The 16,672-nt window shown below is 49.3% G+C and overlaps 1 protein-coding gene across 16 annotated transcripts in view; it reads right to left on the bottom strand.

Annotated features, from left to right (window-relative positions):
* The window catches only part of ATP11A (ATPase phospholipid transporting 11A), a 154,336-nt gene that overhangs the window by 78,069 nt on the left and 59,595 nt on the right, over positions 1-16,672 (bottom strand). For 8 of the 16 annotated variants that reach the window (XR_011427844.1, XR_011427843.1, XM_014732203.3 and 5 more), the window contains exons 1-2: positions 11,908-12,128; positions 5,274-5,396 (exon numbers count right to left, since the gene is read on the bottom strand). Coding sequence is in view for 11 of the 16 variants with exons in the window: in XM_014732203.3 (XP_014587689.1) it covers positions 5,274-5,396; positions 11,908-12,027 (243 nt within the window). In the remaining 5 variants the exon portion in view is untranslated. Of the gene's footprint in view, positions 1-5,273; positions 5,397-11,907; positions 12,129-15,462; positions 15,888-16,672 lie in introns of those variants that run through there. The other 8 variants (XM_070240016.1, XM_070240012.1, XM_023621860.2 and 5 more) reach the window with 2 other exon arrangements.

Below are 16,672 nucleotides of genomic sequence, written 5' to 3'. Positions count from 1 at the left end.
AAGGACAACAACAGAGAGTAGTAGCTCTCCAACAGAACAGATTAAACCATGGGACGAGAAACAAAGGAAATTGAAGAAAACCGGAAAACAAGACATAAAATGGCAGCAGTAGGCTCCCACATTTCAATAATCACTCTAAATGTAAATGGATTGAACTCTCCAATCAAAAGACACAGAGTGGCAGGATGGATCAAAGAACAAGACCCAACAATATGCTGCCTCCAGGAAACACACCTCAGCCCCAAAGACAAACACAGACTCAGAGTGAAGGGATGGAAGACAATACTCCAAGCTAATAATGAACAAAAGAAAGCAGGTGTCGCTATACTAATATCAGACAAGGTAGACTTCAAAGCAAATCAGGTAAAGAAAGACAAAGAGGGACAGTATATAATGATAAAAGGGACTCTCCACCAAGAAGACATAACACTTATAAATATATACGCACCCAACACAGGAGCACCAAAATTTGTAAAGCAACTCTTAATAGAACTAAAAGAAGACATCAACAACAATACAATAATAGTAAGGGACCTCAACACCCCATTAACACCAATGGACAGAACATCCAGACAGAAAATCAACAAGGAAATAATAGAATTAAATGAAAAATTAGACCAGATGGACTTAATAGATATATATAGAACACTTCATACAAAAACAGCAGGTTACACATTCTTCTCAAGTGCACATGGAACATTCTCAAGGATAGACCATATTTTGGGAAACAAAGCAAGCATCAATAAATACAAGAGAGTTGAAATAATATCAAGCATCTTTTCTGATCATAATGCTATGAAACTAGAAATCAACTACAAGAATAAAGCAGAGAAAGGTGCAAAAATGAGGAGACTAAACAACATGCTTCTGAACAAACAATGGATTATTGAAGAAATTAAAGAAGAAATCAAATATTATCTGGAGACAAATGAAAATGAGAACACAACATACCAAATCATTTGGGATCCAGCAAAAGCAGTCCTAAGAGGGAAATTCATTGCAATACAGGCTCACCTCACTAAACAAGAAAAAGCTCACATAAGCAACCTCAAACGACACCTAACAGAATTAGAAAAAGAAGAACAAAGCCCAGAGTGAGTAGAAGGAGGGAAATAATAAAAATAAGAGCAGAAATAAACGATATTGAAACAAAAAAGACAGTAGAAAGGATCAATGAAACAAAGAGTTGGTTCTTCAAAAAAATTAACAAAATCGACAAACCCTTAGCCAGACTCACCAAGAAAAGAAGAGAGAAATCTCAAATAAATAAAATTAGGAATGAGAGAAGAGAAATCACAACAGATACCAATGAAATACAAGGGATCATAAGAGAATACTATGAAAAACTATATGCCAACAAATTGAACAACCTAGAAGAAATGGACAAATTCCTAGACTCCTACAACCTCCCAAAACTGAATCAGGAAGAAACGGAGAATCTGAATAGGCCAATCACAAGTAAAGAAATAGAAACAGTAATCAAAAACCTCCCCCAAAATAAGAGTCCAGGACCAGACGGCTTCTCTGGAGAATTCTACCAAACATTCAAAGAAGATTTAATACCTATCCTTCTCAAACTATTCCAGAAAATTGAGGAAGATGGAGCACTCCCTAACACATTCTATGAAGCCAACATCACTCTGATCCCCAAACCTGACAAGGACAACACAAAGAAGGAAAACTACAGGCTGATATCACTGATGAACATAGATGGAAAAATCCTGAACAAAATTCTGGCAAACCGAATACAGCAATACATCAACAAGATTATACACCATGATCAAGTGGGATTTATACCAGGGATACAGGGATGGTTCAACTTCCACAAGTCAATCAACGTGATACACTACATTAACAAAATGAGAAACAAAAACCACAGGATCATCTCAATAGATGCAGAGGAAGCATTCGACAAAATCCAACATCCATTTATGATAAAAATCCTCAATAAAATGGGTATAGAAGGAAAGTACCTCAACATAATAAAGGTCATATATGACAGACCCACAGCCAACATCATACTCAATGGACAAAAACTGAAAGCCATCCCTCTGAGGACAGGAACAAGACAAGGGTGCCCACTTTCACCACTCCTATTCAACATAGTACTGGAGGTGTTGGACAGAGCAATTCGGCAGGAAAAAGAAATAAAAGGAATCCAAATAGGTAATGAAGAAGTAAAACTCTCGCTGTTTGCATGAGACAACATGATCTTATATATAGAAAACCCCAAAGAATCCATAGAAAAACTACTAGAAACAATCAACAACTACAGCAAAGTAGCAGGGTATAAAATCAACACACATAAATCAGTAGCATTTCTATAGACTAACAATAAACTAACAGAAAAAGAACTCAAGAACTCAATCCCATTCATAATCGCAACGAAAAGAATAAAATACCTTGGGATAAACTTAACCAAGGAAGTGAAAGATTTATACAACGAAAACTACAAGACTTTCTTGAAAGAAATTGACGACGACATAAAGAGATGGAAAGACATTCCATGCACATGGATTGGAAGAATAAACATAGTTAAAATGTCCACACTACCTAAAGCAATCTACAGATTCAACGCTATCTCAATCAGAATCCCAAGGACATTCTTTACAGAAATTGAACAAAGATTCCTAAAATTCATATGGGGCAACAAAAGACCCCGAATTGCTAAAGCAATCCTGAGCAAGAAAAACAAAGCTGGAGGCATCACAATCCCCGATTTCAAAACATACTACAAAGCTACAGTGATCAAAATGCATGGTACTGGTACAAAACAGGTGCACAGATCAATGGAACAAAATTGAAAGCCCAGAGATAAAACCACACATCTATGGACAGCTAATCTTCAACAAAGGAGCAGAGGGCTTACAATGGAGAAAAGAAAGTCTCTTCAACAAATGGTGCTGGGAAAACTGGACAGCCATATACAAAAGATTGAAAATTGACCATTCTTTTTCACCACACACCAAAATAAACTCAAAATGGATCAAAGACCTAAAGATTAGGCCGGAAACAATAAGTCTTCTAGAAGAGAATATAGGCAGTACACTCTTTGACATCAGTTTCAAAAGAATCTTTTCGGACACTATAACACCTCAGTTGAGGGAAACAATAAAGAAAGAATAAACAAATGGGACTTCATCAGACTAAAGAGCTTCTTCAAGGCAAGGGAAAACAGGATTGAAACAAAAAAACAGCCCACTAATTGGGAAAAAATATTTACAAGCCACTTATCCGACAAAGAGTTAATCTCCATAATATACAAAGAACTCACACTGCTTAACAACAAAAAAGCAAACAACCTGATCAAAAAATGGGCAGAGGACATGAACAGACATTTCTCAAAAGAAGATATGAATATGGCCAATAGACACATGAAAAGATGTTCATCATCGCTAATCATCAGGGAAATGCAAATCAAAACTACACTAAGATATCACCTTACACCCGTTAGATTGGCAAAAACATCCAAAACCAAGAGCGACAAATGTTGGAGAGGTTGTGGAGAAAAAGGAACCCTCATACACTGTTGGTGGGAATGCAAACTGATACAGCCACTATGGAAAACAGTATGGAGATTTCTCAAAAAGTTAAAAATAGAAATACCCTATGACCCAGCCATCCCATTACTGGGTATCTATCCTAAGAACCTGAAATCAGAAATCCCAAGAGTCCCTTGCACCCCTATGTTCATCGCAGCATTATTTACAATAGCCAAGACGTGGAACCAACCTAAGTGCCCAGCAACTGATGATTGGGTAAAGAAGATATGATATATATATATATATATATATATATACAATGGAATACTACTCAGCCATAAAAAGGACAAAATTGGCCCATTCGCAGCAACGTGGATGGACCTCGAGGGTATTATGTTAAGCGAAATAAGCCAGTCAGAGAAAGATGAACTCTATATGACTCCACTCATAGGTGGAAGTTAACATATTGACAAGGAGATCTGATCGGTGGTTACCAGGGAAAAGGGGGGGGTGGGGGGAGGGCACAAAGGGGGAAGAGGTGTACCCACAACATGACTAACAATAATGTACAACTGAAATCTCACAAGGTTGTAATCTATCATAATCTTAATAAAAAAAAAAAATAACTGCCTTGAAAAGCAAAGCTGCTCAGTTCTCCAGGCTTCTTAACAAACATGGGGCACTCTGCTAGCTCACAGAAGAATTAAGCAGGTCTACCCCTTGGTCTACACATCTGAGACACCCACGTGTGGACGAAGCAGCTCTACCCCTCGGTCTACACATCTGAGACACCCACGTGTACATGAAGCAGCTCTACCCCTCGGTCTACACATCTGAGACACCCATGTGTGGACGAAGCAGCTCTACCCCTCGGTCTACACATCTATGACACTATGTGTAGATTAAGTAGGTCAACCAAACAATTTACACATTCAGGGCATCCATATGTGGATTAAGTAGGTCAACCACATGGTCTACACACCCAGCACACCCGTGTGTGGACTACGGAGGCCTACCACAGGGTCTACACATCCTGTACATCCACATTTGGATGAAGCAGGTCTGTCACAGATCTACACATCCAGTGCACCCAGGCATGTGTGCGTGCCTCAGGGACCCGTGCGTGCACACATCTAAAGACAAAGTTCTCCATAATCCAGAGAGCCACCCTTTACCTTCTTTGTTCAAAGCCAGCTGCTAAATTCTCCACCCGCTTCTCAAGAGCCCTTTACGGGTTACTCTCTCAATGTGTAAAGGACGTCTCTGCATCCCCACTTTCCAGTCAACGAAAACAAGGCACTCTATTTAAATGATGACATTCTAATCACATTTCTTCCACTGTACCGACTGCACCTGACAGACTCTGACATGTGTTCTGTGCCTCCGTTTACAAGGTGGCTGCACACACATCCTTTCAGGGTGGCACCCAGCATCATCTCCGTTTCACAGACGAGGAAACTGGCCTGGGGGGCGTGCATGACTGGCACATGGCCAGACAGCATTAGTAACTGGTAGTGGCAGGGACTTCAAATTTGACACTACACGCACGATATAATTAAAAGAGAAGTGAAGGAAATGTGCTGTGACATCTTGGCAAGTCTTAACAGTGTTTGGGGACAGATGCCCAGAAGAATGACGAGTGCACGAGCCCCGTGTGAAACCGCAGCCCCCGGCTGGCAGTGGACAGCAGCTGAAGAGCAGCTCCAGGAGCAGGACTGGCAACTGAGGTCAGAAAGTTCTAGCGCACGGAGTTCCGTCAGGAAATTAACAGACAGACAGAGGCCAAGTTACCTTGGAGGAGACTATCCTGTTGTCCGGGTACTTCTGCAGAATGTAGGCCTCAGCACCAGGCGGAGGCTCCTTGTGTCCCACGTAGATGGTCCGATTGTCCACCCAGTTCTCTTCTCCAGCACACTGCGGGAAACAGGGCAGTGTTAGCACAGGTGCCTCAGACTCTGGGGCTGAAAGTCCATCCCCGAAGTCTGGCTTCCACGCTTGTCCACAGTAACAGAAACCTGTGCCAGAGACTGAGGACACCGCACAGGGCCCGGGGATGGGCTGGGCGCCACCTGCCAAAGCTAGAGCCGCCACATCTTACTCAGCCCTCGGGGGCCAATTCTTCAAATTCCTGCCCTGCTCTTCAAGGAAACAGTCTGAGCAGACCATCTGCACTCCCAGAGGGAGCCCAGGGGGAGCCTTTAGAAGCTGTCAGTGGAAATAACACAGGGGGGCTCATTTCGAAGCAGAATGCTACAGCGAAATCTTAAGGCTTCCAAAACAGAAAGGATACAGACGGTTAGAAATTTGGGGAAAGGTCTTTAATGAAAGAAGAGCATAAACTACGAGTTCAGAACAGAAAGAACTATTGAGCCATTTCCAGTATCTCTACCAAAGGCCTTCCTGGAAAGAGATGCAGCTCTGACTCATCTTTGGATGCTCAGTGTCATGCGCACGAGCCGTGAAGTGAACATGCCCTGACCAGAAGAGTCTTTCCTTGCCCTGCGGTCAGCTCAAGGTCAGGCACAGCATCCTTTCTCAGCAGACCCACCAGCATCTAACATTACTGACCAGCACGTGGCCCGGGCCCCAGAGAGCAGCAGTCCCAGCACGTGGCCTGAGCCCCCATAGCAGCAGTGCCTGCACGGGGCCTGAGCCCCCATAGCAGCAGTCCCAGCACGGGGCCTGAGCCCCCAGAGCAGCAGTCCCTGCACGAGGCCTGAGCCCCCCAGAACAGCAGTGCCTGCACGGGGCCTGAGCCCCCAGAGCAGCAGTCCCAGCACGGGGCCTGAGCCCCCCAGAACAGCAGTCCCTGCAAGGGGCCTGAGCCCCCAGAGCAGCAGTCCCAGCACATGGCTTGGGCCCCACCCCCCAACCAGCAGCACGGCATGGGGTCCACGCCCCACATCCGACCCTTCTGAAGGAACTCTGAAGACATCAGCCTCTCTGGGTACGACTAACAGTGCTGGAGAAGGGACAAACGCAGAGGCATCGCAGTCACAGATCCGGCTCAGGTGTTGATGCTGAACTGCAGCCTCCTTACCCCTGGGCAGTGAGAGCATGTCGCCCAGAGATGGAGGAAGAACTGAGCAGCGAAACAAAGCCCACGACCGTGTGCCGGCCACAGAGGATGCGTCTCCCCCGACACCGTGCCCACCTTTGTGGCTCCAGGGCCTCCGTCCTTGAAGCCCACGGGGCATCGCGGGCAGCGCAGCACTATGAGCTGGGCAGCACCTTCTCTTTCTTTCTGCTGACACCATCGTCCTCACTCACCCATCACCTTCTCGGGGATGAGAAGTCCTCCCACGTGTGTCTCCGGCACAGTGTCCACGTGGCTGCATGTCTGCACACATCCCTGGCAAACCCACCTACACTTCCCGTGGCGGGGCCAGCCCATGGAGACTGACGGTGAGGACCCCATTCGTGTTCAGAGATGCTCAGCAGGGACAGGAAATGGCACAGGATCCCTGGGACAGAACAGGCACAGCTGCCACCTGCCAGCGCTACACCCGAGTGGGGCGCTTCTTCCATGGCACGACCTGGGGACGTGTCTCCCTCCGAGGAGCCTGTGGCTCTCAGTCACAAGGCGACACCAAGGCCAGGCCACCCGTCCCTGGCAGGCGCGAGCTGCTACCCCCCACCATCCGCAGAGCTGCATCCCGCCCCACAGCGGCCTCCCCTCCCGCCTTTCCACTTTGGGTGAGACGGCCTGTCAAGGATGTGGATTTAGAAAACTGCTCAAGAGCTTCCGCAGTACCTCTCTGGATAGGAAAGTTAAGAAGACAGCAGGAGTCCTGACTTCCTTTTATTTCTCAGAAGAAAGCCAAAAGCATGCTTCTCATTCTGTGGATTCAGGACTTTACATTAAAAAAGAATACATAAAAATGAACTCAAAAAGGAAAGAAAACCATACAAATAGAACTTTCAATACAAAAACGAAAACCCTGAAAACCCTTCTGCTAAACTTCAAAGACAGCAGCGGGCTCTGAGCGCTGGTGCCGACTCTGGAAGCCGGCGTCTTCCCACGAGCCACGCGGTGGGGCCCCTCCAGGGCAGGCGGTGCTTCCCGGCCACTGCCAGCCAGGACCGACCCCGGTCTCCAGGGAGACGAGCCCGAATGGATTTTATTAAGGCCCATTCATGCTCTCGACGCCATCTAGGAGGCCAGCACTGGGCTTAATGTGATTATTTAACACCGCAGAAATAACTCAACAGCGCAGCGCCACTTCGGCTGGCACAAGTCAGAACTCGACTCCGGCCTGGGGGACGAGGTCGGACACAATGCGCACCAGCACTCGCCTCACCACCACTGCGAAGTCTTTCCGGGGCCGAAGCAGGTGCGCGCTCGGGAAGCTGAACCCTGCACGGGAAGCCATCTCTCAAAGTGCTGACCCCAGTGAGTTGTCCCCTGCGGGTCAAGAACAGAAGGAGGCCCCCGGGAGCGGCTCCACGGCTCTCGGCCTTCCATGAACAGCCACGGCTCGCTGGCCTGAAACGGCCTGATGAAGCCACGTCTCCAGCGACTCTGCTCACTGCTTCGTCAGCGTCACCAAGCTCAAAGGCGACACGGAGGAATCACACTGTCTGAGGTCACGGTTACCAGGGATCTGGCACATCTTACACGGACGGGCCTGATCTGGCTCTGGGTTCGGATGAGCCCACGGCGAGCTGTGCCTGCCGTTCTCTGCACAAATGTTCGCTGCTAAGAAGCCAAAAGGACAGGTTCAACAGGCGTAGAGAATACAATGAATCGGACACTCTGGAGAACGCCTGCTAGACCCACCGTGTTTACAACGACGCCTGCGCAGTCATGCATGCGCCCTGCTGCAGACTGGCTGTGCAGCTTGGACGAGCAAGCCGACACTTCTGTGTCAAATTCAGTCAGGAGTCACGCAAAGGGACTAGGTTAGAAAAGCCTTACGACCCTCCCAGCTCTAAGACTCTGGTTCTCTGGTCACCAAGCAGAGAAAGCAGACTTGTGAGCCCGGTTATGCAATTTCTTAACCCAGCCGGTCTTGAAGCAAGTGTCAGCCACACAGTCCACTGTCAAACTGTGGTGCAGGTGAAAAGGAAGCTATGCCCCACGGAGCTCTAGGAGCAAGACGCAAGTCGTCACACGTCTCCAAGGGCAGGAAGTGGAGCCAGCTGCCTGTCTTTCCAGGTACTCGTCCTAGACAGGATGCTGACACTGCCTAGCAAGCTCTCTGTGCCTCATGCCCTCAGAACCTGAGGATGGCCAGAGACGTCCATCAGCAGAGCATGAGGCTGAACCAGGCCCTGAATGGCCCTCCTCAGCCAGCAGCCTCCATAACGCTCACTGTGACCCAACGGTCAGACCAGGTCAAGTAGGCTGGAAGGCTGGCACCAAGCAGCCACCTAAAGCTCGAACCCAGACTGTGAGAGTGGAGCTGAGCACTTGAGTGCCTCTAAGATGCAACTTTTCCCAACGACACTCCGAGCTGTTCCCAGAGGGGTGGTGGAGGGGTCCCACTGAACAGTGACCACCCAAACGGCTCTCGGCTGGTGAGGAACACACAAACGCTGGGGCTGCTCCCACACGGCAAGCTCCCAAACTATCAGACTGAACACGTTCAGAGCAGGGAAGATAAGAACCCAAGGAGTCTGTCTTCTTGTTTTTACACAGATGACATTGTCACGTGCAGAAACAAGGGGGAACACCAGAAGAACCATGGCTGATGGGGAAAAACGTCACGTCAGCGAGACTGGCAGAGAGTGCGGTCCAGGCGGGCACCATCTTCCATGCAGAGGCCCCAGGAAGAATGTGAGTCTGAGAAGACAACCACAGACAAGGAGGCCTCCTGCCGCAGGGAGCGAGACCAGGGACAGGAGGCAGGCCCCACACAGGCTGGGGGCTCAGCTCTCGTAACCCCTGGGGTGTCCTCAAATAGACAAGGATCACTAGGAATGCCGTCACCGTATCTACACACACGTAAGATGACTCAGTAGTTCTGTCTTAATGAGCTGGAAGTAAAAACTACCACTTCTGTTCCACAGTGTAGAAAACACCATACACAAATAGGATCATTGTGCTAACATACGCAATATATATTCCTGACAAATCCGAAAAGACATGGGCTGATGGTATAGTTTATTTTAGTGGATTATATGTTACTAATGAATTCTTAAAATTGTGTGGATTGGCCCCTCCTGGACACCGCGTGGAAGTGGAATCATGCAGACTGTGGCCTCTGCGTCTGGCTTCTTTCGCTGACATATGTTTTCAAGGTTCACCCATGTTGTAGTGTGAGTCCTTTCTATGGCTGAATAATGCTCCATCGCATGGACAGACCACACCTTGTGTAAATGGATTCTTTTACATAGAAATGGTGCTTAAACCCAGAGCTGATGTGACATTTATCAACAGACAGCCTCGGTTAACACAGCAAACTCTCCTTTCTCTACTCTGACCTTGATGAAGCAATCAAACTAAAATGGTCAGAATTACTGAAAAACCTAATGCCCAGTCAGCTCAGATCACTAAAAAAAAAACTCAGACGCGCAGTTACTTAACAGAGTGCAGAGATGCTCAACATGACTAGCTGGTGGAGACATGCAAATCAAAACCACAAGGAGACACCACTTCCCCCGACCCAGGATGGCTATAGTAACACATGTTGGGGAGGATGTGGAGAAATCAGAACCCTCACACATTGCTGGTGGGAATGCAAAATGGTGCAGCTGCTTTAGAAAAGAGTTTGGTGGTTCCTCAAAAAGTTAAGCACAGAAACACCGTACGACCCAGCAATTCCACTCCTAGGAATATACTCAAGAGAAATGCACATCCGTGCACAGAGAAACACGTACTGTTCACCACAGTGTTACTCGTAACAGCCAAAAGGTGGGAACAACCTAAAAGTCTATTGACTGACGATGGACAGACAAGGTGTGGTCTATTCAGCCATAGAAAGGACTCACGCTACAACATGGGTGAACCTTGAAAACATATGTCAGCGAAAGAAGCCAGACGCAGAGGCCACAGTCTGCATGATTCCACTTCCACGTGGTGTCCAGGAGGGGCCAATCCACACAGACAGTGTCTGATGGCACGGCGAGTGACTGCTGATGCTTTCTTTTTGGGGCGATGAAAACGTTCGGGATTGGAGTGTAGGACGGCTGCACAACTCTGTGAATACATTCCACTTGAACCCAATGAACGGCACACTTTAAAAGAGTGAACTTAATGGTGTGTGAGTTATACCTCCACAAAAATATTATAAATATCTTCGCTTAAACGAAAGGTATCTGCAGTTTTCACGCACATGAGCGATCACTCATTCTAGGAACACAGTGGGTGATGTTTGCAGCAGAAGGTCATATAAGTCACCTGGACCCCGTTAGACAACTCCTCTCATTTCAGCCTGCTCTGGTTCAGTTACTCCAGCACTTTCCTTCTTTCCTTTTTCAGAGGGGAAAGTCATTCTTAAGCATCTGAACTGCTTCCCCTTTTCAGTCTTCCACGTAATTTGTAGAAACTTAAGCACAAAGCTCTTCCTGAAATCTTTCAGGAAGTGAAAAACCCACCAGGGGACATGACCAGGTGGGATCTCATACCAAAGACCTCACGTCCATCCTAAACAGTTCTTATCTTTTCATCCACAAGCAAAAGATAAACTACCTCAGGGATAAAGGGGGAGGTGTGGTTGGCTCATCAGTGGCTTTTAGTCTCACTCTGAAAACATGAGGCTCCGATAGGGCCCTATTAACACCTCCCACCTCTCAGAGCCAGATGGAAGGACGGGGCTGCCAGGGACTCTGGACCATCTCGTTTCACAGAATGAGCTCGTGGAACCGGTCCCGCCACAGCTCACACTGCTAATCAGAGGCGCAACTAGGTCGATGCTGGGTCTCCTCAGGCCCCGGGGGAGCTCTCTATCCACGTCGCCACCTGCTCACCTGCTAGAAACATACATTTTTGCAAAAGGTGTGTGTGTGATGCTAAATATGCCAGTTTCATTTCCATGATTCACACATAAGACTATAAAAGAGAAAACAGAAAGGAGCGCCAAAGGAATGGGGAAGCAGGAAGATGGACCCCAGAGAGCCTTGCAGGCAACAGCTCTGGGACACGGCTCCGTCCTGCTGTCCTGCTCTCTGGCTGGGCCAGTGGAGGAGCCGGGAGAGAGCCTCCTGGAACAGCGCCCGTCTGAAGCTGGAGGAGAACGGTGGGCGGGTAAGGGCTGAGGTGAGGCGGCGGAAAGCCATGTGAAGAGTGAAAGATGCAGTCCCCACCATAGAGGGGTCAAGCAGGAGGATGACGCCCTCTTCCAGGTCCCCTCTCCAAACCACTGTGCTCAGGACACGCGCGGGAGCGCACGGCAGCTGCCTTTCAGGAGAAGGGAGGGGTCTGAGAAAGGACAGCTGCAGGTCCATAAACAGGGGCCCTGGACAAAGCATCACCGTGAGTCACCTGGCCACAGCATCCGGGGTCCCTCATGGCTCCTTCTCTTAATTCTCTTCCACCTCCGGGTCCGACCCACCGCTGTTCTTCTGATGGGATGGCGCTCGTGTTTGGCGGCTGAGGGAGCATTTGGGGGACACAGGGGTGACGCCCTGAGACCCCGGGTCCCTCTTCTCGGGCGCTCCGTTTCTCACGCTCTGTGGCCCAGCGCTCCGGGAGTGCAGAAGTGTCCATTAAACATTGATTCCTGCTCCCCGGACCTTGGCGCAGGGCTCCAAGTTGCTCAGCCTCCAAGTCACTTGACCGATTAGCTCTCTGTAAACAGACTGTGGAAGAACCTCCCACTTGACCAAGACTGACGCCAAACCAAGACCCACCACGGAGGCCTGGCTCATGACACGAAAACACCGTCAACCATCCATCAGCACAACGGCTTATTGGGGTTCAGTGTCAATCAGCTTTTCAAAAATCGCTAGCTGATAACTAGTCTAGACAACCATGTGACCTTGCCCACCAGTGACCACAAAGCACTAAGAGGAGCGGGGCAGTGATTCCGAGAGACAGTCTGAGCCAGCGCACTAAGGACTCCGCTGTGGTTAAGTGCTTAATCCCATGGACGAAGGAAGCACCCAGACGGCTCTGTACTCTTACTCCCTCCTCAGCACGAGAGGGACCAAGGGATGCGCACGAGGTGCTGAGAAAAGGCCAATGAGGCCGCCTTACAGACACACAGAACAGCTTTCAGCACGAAGCCCGTGGAAGCAAAGGACGACCCAGATATGAAGAAAGGGCCCTTCACGCAGAGCACTCGGGAGTGGGCACCTCCACGTCCAGGCCCAAAGGCAGCGGGGCAGGATGCCCGGGGGCGAGGGGAGCAGAGCTTCCCGGGGGGCTGGGAATCTATCTGGCTCTCTAGCAGGTCCCAAGCGGGAATGGGAACAAAATATGGTGGTTGGTGACTAACACGACCTTTCTGGGCTGGTGGCTGCAGTGGTGTGGGTCAGAGCTCCGAGGTGGGACCTGGTCTGGCCCTTATGCCTCACCACTGAGGGCCCTATGCCTCTCCAAATACTTTCATTCACGGGGGGAATGACCTTTAAACCTTCCGAGCTAATTCAAACATACAGAAAACTACCAAGTATAGAAATGAACCATCCAGATTTAATGAATGTTCACATTTTTGTCATATTTGCAGCCAATGAATTTTTTCAGAAATAAATTAAAAACAGATTTTTAATAAGCTTTTTGAAAGTATTCACCTCCTCCTTCTTTTTAAAGTTTTCGGCAGTGTGTGAGCAGAGGGAGAAGAACACCGTCTGCCTAATCCTAGGGGCAGGGCCGTCTCCAGTGACGTCTAGTTCCTAAGAGAACAAAGGTGCTCGGGGCTGAGCCAGCAAACACCGCTTCAGGCTTCCAGGAGCAGCTCCCTGCTCCTCCTCAAACCTGCTTCTGCGCCAATCAGTGGAAAGCACACCTGTTGGAACCACACACTGGAAAGTGCTGTCTCTTGCCAGCATCCACTGGGGAGGTGGAGGAGGGAAAACCATGCTCCGTGGAGACCTCCACAGAGATCCACCGGCTGCTCGGGCAGCACGCCCTCTGCCAGGTCTCTGAGCCACCTGACAACTCTGTCGGGCAGGGTGCCGGGACAAAGTCCTTACAGACGAGTCAAGTCTGTCCCACAAGCAGATGCTCCACGGGCGCCTCTCCCTGGTACAAACGCCAGCCCCATGATATTTGCACGCTTGTTTCAACCTGGCTGTACTCCATATAGATTCGCGCTGTTCCGACTTTTCCTTTGACTCGGTTACAACATCTGGTTCCCTCACTATGAGTAAAATAAAATCTTAAACGTGTTTGTTTACACCAACACGAGAGCCATGGTTCTACCTTTTCTGAAAATTACCTTTTAATGGGGAGAGAATATTCCATACTTTGGAACCCTGACGCTCAGTGAAGCTGGATACGGTCCTGGGGTTTGAATAATCCGATTTAGGCCTGGCCTGAAGCTTCCAGAGACTCTCTGGTGCAGCCCATATGATCAGGACGAGGAATGTTCCAGAAAACATCAAAACCAGAACCATTTCAACAGCTGACTTATCACCTAGCCAAACCAAAGAAACTATAAGAAAAAAGCAAAACAAAAAGGATACAATTTGGCATTTTTCTTTCTTTTTTTTTAAAGATTGGCACCTGAGCTAACAACTGTTGCCAATCTTTTTTTTTTTTTCCTTTCTGCTTTTTCTCCCCAAATCCCCCCAGTATATAGTTGTATATTTCAGTTGTGGGCACGTGGGATGCCACCTCAGCGTGGCCTGATGAGTGGTGCCATGTCCGCACCCAGGATTCGAACCAGCGAAACCCTGGGCCGCCACAGCAGAGCACACGAACTTAACCACTCGGCCACGGGGCTGGCCCCACGGCATCTTTCTAATAAATGTTATGGCTTCCCTTCTTCACTGCCCCTGGATCTCAGGTCGACGATACAAGCTTTGTGCCTGGTTCATCCACAGGCTCCCCCGTCGGTCACAGGCACAGTGAGAGGGTCCCACAGGGCTCACCTCCACCTGGCAGCTGCTGAGGTCACACCTGCCCCGGGTATTCACAGCTCCAGGCCCTTCTCAGGAAACGGGAGCCGACCTCGCCTGGCCTCGCCTCCCTTCCTAACGCACGGCCACAGGAAAGAGCGACAAAGCCTCTGCTTCTGGGATGGCAAATGCTTTCATCTCTAGACTTCCCAAACCGGAATTAACTTCCTACTTTGGGTGTGTCGGTTCTTTCTCCTCTGGGGCCGGAATCCGCAGCGTGACTGTAAACCCTCACGCGAACTGCGGGCAGTTCCTGCCTCCAGCAGCTCTGCTCGAAGTCCCAGAAAGTGGATTTAATCACAGGGCACAGCCAGCCCCTCAGAGAAAAGTGTGCCAAGAAGGAAGCAAACCCAGCTCTGACACGCACGCTGACCGCAGGAAGGACGCAGGGGGGAAGGGATGCAGGCCAGGCTCTGTTCAACACGGCAGGACAACCACCAAAAAAAGCCCCTTTCTCACCTCCCCTCTTTCTGTGATTGGAGTGTGCAGACACCGCTCGCTTCCTCCACCAGCCTCAAACCTCAGGTGTTCAAACACTTGGAACAACTGAGACGCCCCCATAAAGCCAGACGAAGACAAGCCTCGGGTGCTTCCTCTCCCACCGACAGAGGCTAAAGAATGGGGCAGCTTTAAACACGAGCCCCGCCACATGCGCCCCTCTTCTAGACAAAGCATCGCGAAGAGCAAACAGTTCCAACGGGATCCTAACACAATCACGTGTCAGACAGACCTATTTCCCCCATGAACGAAATGCAGGGACGTCACAGAAGCCCGGGGCAGGAGGGGGCCCATGGTCCACGCGGTGCCAACTACATGTTTCAGAGCGGAAATCTCGGAGCAGACCTGGCCGTAAGCTGTCTGGAGTCAGCTCACTTCCGCCATGGCCTGGGTCCGGCCATCAGGGCTCTTTGATGCCACCTAGAAGGGGAGTTAACCCATTTCATTCAGCAATGGGGTGATCTTACGTATTTCTCACCTCTGAGCGTGGATCACGGGTGTGCGTCCTTCAAGGTCAATAGCACAATAATAACATTGAAAAACAATACGCCACCAACAAGGAGCTTTTCCATATACGTCTCCATTTCATAACAATTCTCCAGGAATTAAAAAATGAAGGCTCAGAGGCTCAGTGACCTGCCCGAGGGCACTCAGCACACAAGTCAAGGACCGGGCCTTGAAGCAAGCTGTGGGCTGAGAAACTGAGGCACACAGAAAGTTCAGTTAGGTCTCTAACCCAAAGTCAGGCAGATGCGTCCTGAGAGGACGGTCGGATCTTCTCCGGTTCCTGACTCCCAGGCACACACGGGGATGTGCATGCCGGGTACCCCCCTCAAACGAAGAGCAGAGCTCTCACAGCGCTCAGATCCCGGTCCCCGAGTCTCCTGCCGCTCTGCAGTTCACGAAACGGAAGGAGACGGGCGGCTGCTTATAACTCTGGCCTCGCACGCCAGTCACGCTCTTCTTGGACTTGGCAGAGCTGATGCTGTTTGGCTGTCTGACAGACAGAGGGTCGAGACAAGAAAAAGTTTAAACAAAGAGAAAAGAACATTCACTTAGACCTTGCCCAGAAATCCAGAGGTTTTCAAACTCTTTGGGGTAAGCAATACATCTCGGCACATTTTAAATCAATCCTGATCAGCACACACACGTCAACACAGAAGAGAAACCCGCTTAGACGCTGCTCTCTCACACCTGCTCTGAACTCGCACCGCTCACTGAGCTGCGACCTGAGGTTTGAAAAAGACCACTCACATCACTGCTGTGCCCTTTGGGGGTTGGGTTTTTTGTGAGATGGGTGTAGATGACCACATGTCTGCAATCCTAGATCAGGATGTCAGCCTCCCTAAGGGTCCTTGACTGAAATAATTTCTGGAATAGGATCAAATTTCTCCCAAAGTATCATCACCTCCCACTTCTCCAAACTACGATGCACAGAGAGACAAGACAGCTCTCTTTGTAATGGCATCACTTGGGGACAGTCGTGGTCTCTCAAATCTGAGCCTCGAGGCACAAGAAGCCTGGATTAAGACTCCTGACTTCTGGGGCCGGTCATGTGGCCAAGTGGTTAAGTTCGCGTGCTCTGCTTCAGTGGCCCAGGGTTTCACTGGTTTGGATCCTGGGTGCAGACATGGCACCGCTCATCAGGCCATGCTGAGGTGGCATGCCACATGCCACAACTAGAAGGA

The sequence above is a fragment of the Equus caballus genome, chromosome 17, assembly GCF_041296265.1.
Source record: "Equus caballus isolate H_3958 breed thoroughbred chromosome 17, TB-T2T, whole genome shotgun sequence".
Classification (NCBI taxonomy): Eukaryota; Metazoa; Chordata; class Mammalia; order Perissodactyla; family Equidae; genus Equus; species Equus caballus.
The sequence above is the reverse complement of the archived record's forward strand: the minus strand, read 5'-3'. Positions and strand labels throughout refer to the sequence as shown.